This window comes from Selaginella moellendorffii, unplaced genomic scaffold (assembly GCF_000143415.4).
Source record: "Selaginella moellendorffii unplaced genomic scaffold, v1.0 SELMOscaffold_33, whole genome shotgun sequence".
In the NCBI taxonomy this organism is placed as follows: domain Eukaryota; kingdom Viridiplantae; phylum Streptophyta; class Lycopodiopsida; order Selaginellales; family Selaginellaceae; genus Selaginella; species Selaginella moellendorffii.
Genome location: NW_003314294.1, coordinates 256472 through 262896, shown reverse-complemented (window position 1 = coordinate 262896; position 6425 = coordinate 256472). Strand labels below are relative to the sequence as shown.

The 6425-nt window shown below is 40.0% G+C and overlaps 1 protein-coding gene across 1 annotated transcript; it reads right to left on the bottom strand.

Moving 5' to 3' along the window:
• Positions 1 to 1795: 1795 nt before the first annotated feature.
• LOC9638636 (ervatamin-B) lies at positions 1796 to 3067 on the bottom strand. Its single transcript, XM_002977006.2, has 4 exons — positions 2623 to 3067; positions 2297 to 2529; positions 2108 to 2242; positions 1796 to 2048 (listed from the first exon to the last, which is right to left on the bottom strand). The coding sequence occupies exons 1-4, from the start codon at positions 3065 to 3067 to the stop codon at positions 1842 to 1844; spliced, it is 1020 nt and encodes a 339-aa protein (XP_002977052.2). The 3' UTR covers positions 1796 to 1841.
• Between the last annotated feature and the right edge of the window lie 3358 nt (positions 3068 to 6425).

The window sequence follows — 6425 nt, the reverse complement described above, 5'->3', positions numbered from 1 at the left end:
ACAGTAGTCTACCTAAACTTTATTGATGGGTTTGGATTGTTTGCTCATGAAGGTTGGGGCCTTTATCTTCTCTCTCTATATCACTTATAGGTAAAAGCATATTATCTTTAATAAGCTTAAATAAAGAGGTTGCCTTATAACTCATTTAAGTTAGTGCATTCTCACACCATGAACTTTTTCTGGAGTTGTTTCTTTGGTGGTGGTTTAGACTAAAGTATACATCGATGAGAATATAAATATTCCTTAAGAGGGGGAAGAGTGTCGTGAATATAACTATAGGTATCAAAAGTTATTTATTAGCAAATCCTTTTAAATACTATTACAACAGCAAAATATCAATATTGCTAGTCCCTTTTATGTATTACTAAACCCTTTATCAGTCCCTCTTATGCTAGTGGAGTATTTTAAGTGTACTTAAACTGGATAAACATAAGGACAAAATTCCTATATGTTATTAGCTAAACACATTTAACCCAATAAAGAGTTCCCATCTCATTATATCTTGCACTAGATAGTAACAAGAACCCTTATATATTGAGTTTTAGTCTCTCAATATCATTAAATGATAATTTACCATATCCATCAAACACCTTTGCTAGTATGGCCCATATATTGGTTCTGTTTTGTATTGCAATCTTGGCTACAAATGATAAATCAAAATCAAAGAAATCAACATACTCTTTCTTGATCTAGTCAACTGCTATAACACAAAGATTATCACTATATGAGGGATTTGAACACGGGCAGAAGTAATGTCAACCTCCATTGGAATGAGCCATATAATAAATACTCCCATCAACTGTGTCTAATTTTTTAATGGAAATCATGTCATATTAAGCATTTGCTACTTTATAGTCAAAAAATGAGGAGGCTATTACTTTGGCAAAAATAATTAAAGTTGCCCTTCAACTCCACCAATATGAGTGCATGGAATATATATATATATATATATATATATATATATATATATAAATATAATATTAACCCAAAAACCCTAACTTATATATAAGAGTGAATCAAACAGCTATCAAAGTCCCACTATACAGATATTATATTCTAGCTGTACATTTGGATCTCATAAGCCTGACTTTGCTACAGAGCTTTCAAGTGTATTTTATTATATTTTCAAATTAATTTATTCATTTAGATTAATATTGAATTTATAATTTATAAATATGTTTATAATTTATAAACATTACTAATTACTTCCAAGTATGTTTCATTTATTTTAACATCTAATGGTTGATAAATAATAAGATTAATCTTGTATTTAAAATTTACAGTTAGATTATTAAACAGTAAGCACTATTGTTAAGCAAACCAAGCATTACTGCATCAGTAAACTATTTAATAAACAGAATATTTCAAAACAAGATACTGCAATTAAACTTTTGAACTACTTATTGAAGAATCTTGTAATATATTTGTGATTTTCTTCTCAAATACATATCACACCCCCCTAAAATATTTTCTTCAAATTCCATTTAGAAAACTTTGAAGTGTTTTGGCATCTTCAGCTCTCTCATATTTTAAATTTTTTTAGGTTTTTATATGCGTAAGTCCACATGAATGTAATGACCAATATATAGTGATAAAAAGATACTTGTACTTTGGTTTGCCTGTAGGTGTATCCACTCCACCTAGCTCTGTAACTCTCAATCATGACTGTTTGCTGCTGCAAGCCTGCAGCTCTCCCTAGATCGTGATGCTGTGGCTATACCTAGCTCTGGATCTACTGCATATCATAGTCAAAAGAGCAAATTTCACTAGTTGCTAATGTATTGTGATGGCAGTGTATAATTGATATATTAATATAAAGTTTGGATTATAAAGTGGTTATTTTACGAAGTAGTGGGGTATGATGACTGTCCGTTCATCCCACACATCCCTTCTCCATCCTTTTTCTTGATTCTCATGAATCCATCCTCCCCCCAGGAAGTTCCCCACGAGTTTTTGATGATCCAGTAGGGCATCCCACCTTCGGTTCCATATCCAATGACCAAGACCGCATGATCCCGCGAATTGCTGCAGTGACCAGAAAGAATTCCCTGGAAAACGATGTAATTAAGTTAGAAATAAATAGAAATAATATTTGAGATTTTCTTACACTTCTGTAATTCTGGAAGTTTTGGTCGCTGCCGCAGATGCCAACGGTCACGGGAGTTTTGGAGACTGCTTTCATCAGGGCGTCAGCACTGTCCTTTGTGACGTCTTTATAACCAGTGATCTCCACCACCTTATTCTTTAAAGAACAAAAAACAGCTATAATATGAAATAATTAGTGAAGTATACCAACCTTGTTCGCGTTGCAACTGCCTGCAAATCCCGTATATGGATAGGCCTCCTCCGTGGTGACACCACCGTTTTCCACCACGAACTTAAACGCATCCTCCGGAAACCCACCCTGGCATCCTTGGTCTACCGTGTCACAGTCTATCAATTGCTGCTCGGACAGAGAAACGAGCTCCTTCGTCGCCAGAAAGTGTGCACTCTCGATCGATGCAATCGCCGAGAAAGCCCAGCAGCTCCCTGTGGATCATGCGAATCACCCACACCCACAAAGGCCAAATAGAAGAGAGATTAGAAAAAAAAAACAAAAAAAACGACGAGTTCTTATCATACCGCACTGGCCCTGATCTTTAATCGGTGTCACAGCTCCCTCCTGCCTCCAATCCAAGCTCGTCGGGAGGCTCGACACGTCCACGTCCACGTCCTTGGCCGGGCGGCGATCCTGGTAGCGCGGGGGCTTGAATTTGCCGACGTAATTGGCTCGGAACTCGGCATTTGTGAGATCCGAGAACTTGTTGAGGCCGAGCGTGAAGGTGGTGTTGGGCAGCGCGTTGTGCTTCTCGATGTACGCCAAAGTGTCGGAGAAGATCATCAGCCTGCGAGCCTTCTCCCAGTCGCTGCTGTAACTCTTGCCGTGCTTGGCAGCCCAACCCTCGAACATGTTCTTGATCTCTAGAGCGCGATCGCCTTCCAGAGCCGCTGGCCGCGAAATCGCAAACGGTGCTGCCCCTACCACCACCAGCAAGATCAAGATCAAAGCTATCATGTTGCTCGCCATGGATGATTGCTTCGCAGTTGCACGAGTGAGCTTATATACTGAAAGTTTTAGCTTCGGGCCGACCCTGTAAAGATGACGGGCCCCATGGGTTCGGGATTGGAAGCATGGAAAACACGTAAAAGCCCGTGAAAACATTCAACATTTCAACATTCAATATTCAACATTCAACATGCCCTTCCGTGTACGTTCCAATAGTTTCAGCATTTGAAGTTATATACTTAGAATATCCAACTACGATATTCCTTAATGTAATAGTTGTGATTCCTCAATTCGGTTGCATTAATATGACTAAACAAAATTAGTCAAGGAATGCCCACAGAGAATGTAAATCAAGAAGATGAGCCATAGCCAAAAGCTTTGGTGATTTTCATTCTAGATGCATTGGAGAGTGGCAGAAGGATGCGGCTGGCTGGTTCCTGTGTGACTGATCATCCCAATGAATTCTTACAGCGTACCAAAAGATACAAAAAATCAAATCAAAGAAGTATAAAAGACTTTCACTAGCATATTCCTAGCATATCCACTATAAACCCTCGACGACGATCAATTCCAGTCGCCCTTCCAGGTGCGTCAGACCTACGCCGCGCTCCTAATGCGGCAGACCTACCGGCGAATCCACGCCCACATTGTCGCCAGCGATGGATTCCTCGGCAATCACCTCCTCAGCGTCGACGTGCCTGTTCTTGGCGAATGCCGCGATGATGAAGTTCCAGGAGAAGAGGCTTCTTCGCGGGAGGGCGTGGAAGACCTGGATGGCGTTGGCTGCAAGGCGATCGAGATGTTTAGGAGCATGGACTCGGCGGGGATCAAGCCCGACATCGCTACTCTCTCCAGCGTCCTTGGCGCTTGCTCCAGCTTGAGGGATCTGGAAGAAGGCCGGAGAACGCGCTTGTGAGCATGTACGTGCAGGCTGGACGTTGCGAGGGCCGAGCGCTGGAGCTTTTCGAGAGGTGGGAAAGAAGCGCATTCGAGGCTCTCACCTGGAAGCCAATGTGTCCGTGGCCTCTGAGACCATGTACGGCAAGTTTGGGAAAGTCGGCATGACGAGAGATGGATCCAGCACAAGCTTGTTGATGAGTCAGAACGCTGCTAAGAGTCACCTTGTCCGGCTGCTCGATTCCTCCTGTGCTGAGTGTAGGCCACGATCAAGGCCGCCCAGGAGACCACGTCGTGAGCTCTCACTTTCGAGAGAATCCCGTCAAGTTCGTTGCTCGATTGTTCATATTCGGCAAGAGTGGGATGGGAAATACCTCCAACACTGGTTGTCCTGGAGCTGGTGTAAGAGCTAATGTTCGACGCAGTGCCACAACTAGTGCCGGAGCTAGTGCCGAATGCAGTGCTGGAGCAGGTGCCAGAGATGGTGCTGGACACTATGTTGAAAGTGGAGCTGGCCATGGAGATGGTGTTTGCACTTGAGACCTTGGTGCGTTTTCTGTGGGAGACTCCAACCATGGCTCTTCGCTACCCCAATCCCATGTCTCCCAAACTAAATCCATGGATGGAGGCTCAACACATCTCCCATCCTCACTTCCACCTATGGTACCACGCAGGATGAAGATGGTGGAGATGGAGAAATTAGGGCAAGAACTGAAGATGGGCTTAGAAAGCTACCCGTATGGTTGGTGTGGCTCGTCTGAGGATCGAGTTTGTTGGTGCGCACAACCCGCATGCTGGGATCGAGAGATCTGCCCTCACTTTTTACTTTGGATGATGTGACACCCTGAGAGAGTAGCACGTGTGGAGCACTGTCCTGTCGATCCAGCTCCATAGCCTCGTCTATCCCCGTGATGCACAGGAACTTCGGCTCCACAGCATCTCGATGCCATAGCCATGGTGAGCGTAGGCTGTGATGATCTTTGCCTCCATCCTCTCGCAAGCTTGCAGCGATCACACCACTGTAGCTTCTGGACAGAATGGACTTGCGCCACCTCGTGATAAGCTTCAAGAGTTTCTCTGTCCAGATTATTCTGTAGTATTGTGATCCAGGATGCCACAGATTATGCTGGATCCCATTGAAAACTTGTAGCAAAAGGAGTTAGGTTTTAGTAGCAATATTTGTAATAATTTTAATCATACTTATGTAAACTACTAGTATCTAATCTTAATCCTCTCAATCCAAGAAAACTTTATTTTTTTCTAAAAATGTACTTATCAGGTTAACACCCTCTCTTTACTACCACAATGGATACTGTTAGTTCCTTTATTAGCCCCTTTTGTCCAAATGGTAGTTAATTGGGTTTAGCATATGTACTTAGCTAGATAAATATAGAGTAATAATTCATATGTGTTGTTTTCTATTGAGCATACTTGGTTTGACTTTTAATTCTCTTTTGCTATATATCTTTGACTTATATATGTTATATATTGAGTCCAGTCCTTAATATTGCTATATGATACATTACTGTATTTATAAAGACACCCTCACTATCATGCTTTATATGTTAGTATTGTTTTGGTCCTATATGCTATTTATGGTAAGTGTTTATATATGCAAGAGAGGCATATTTATGAAATATAGAGAGTGTCTTAAATACCATGATCACAATTTTAGCACCATTTCATATTTAATAAATTTTCAAATTTGCTCCAAAGACTAATCTATATGAAGCACTTTAGCTATTGCACATGCACAATTTCTAGAGGCTCAACCTGTTGAATGTTATACTAAACCTTATAAACTTGTGGTCCAATTTACCATGATATTTAATACGGTCTGTTCCACTAAATAAGAAGCCCTTTAGACAAACCACATACTGGGAAAATGAATTAACATTAGATTATCCACTTTATACTTTGTAAATAGATGATGATGTGAGTTGTAATGTCGTTGTTGTCCATGTATACATGGCTTAAGTATTCAACAATTTTACTCAAAGTAGTGGATGAATGCTCATTAAATACAAATCTTAAGACCTAGCATTGGTAGCTTGTAAAATCGCAAAGGTAAACTTAACTCTATTAATAGTATCGTATTATGACCATATAACAGTTTTTATGGTGAGACACTAATAAAACTCTATACTTCTGTGATATATATATATTGAAAAGATGGTAAATAACTATCTTAATTTGAATGTTGAAAGTTTATGTCCTTCACAATCATCCCTTAAGATCCAAACACACTTGGGCTAATACAATTTTGAAACTAAAATAAAAACATCCATAAAATTAAAATATATCAAAACTAAAGGAGTCATTAATAACTCTTTTGTGATGCAGAAATGCCTATTTAAAGTCATTAGACTAAATGAAAGATAGCGTTGATGACTTTAGCAATAGTAAGAATAGTGCAGTATGATTAAAAATATGATCAATAAATAACCAAGTTATTGCACATTTCTCAAGAACTATTGCATAT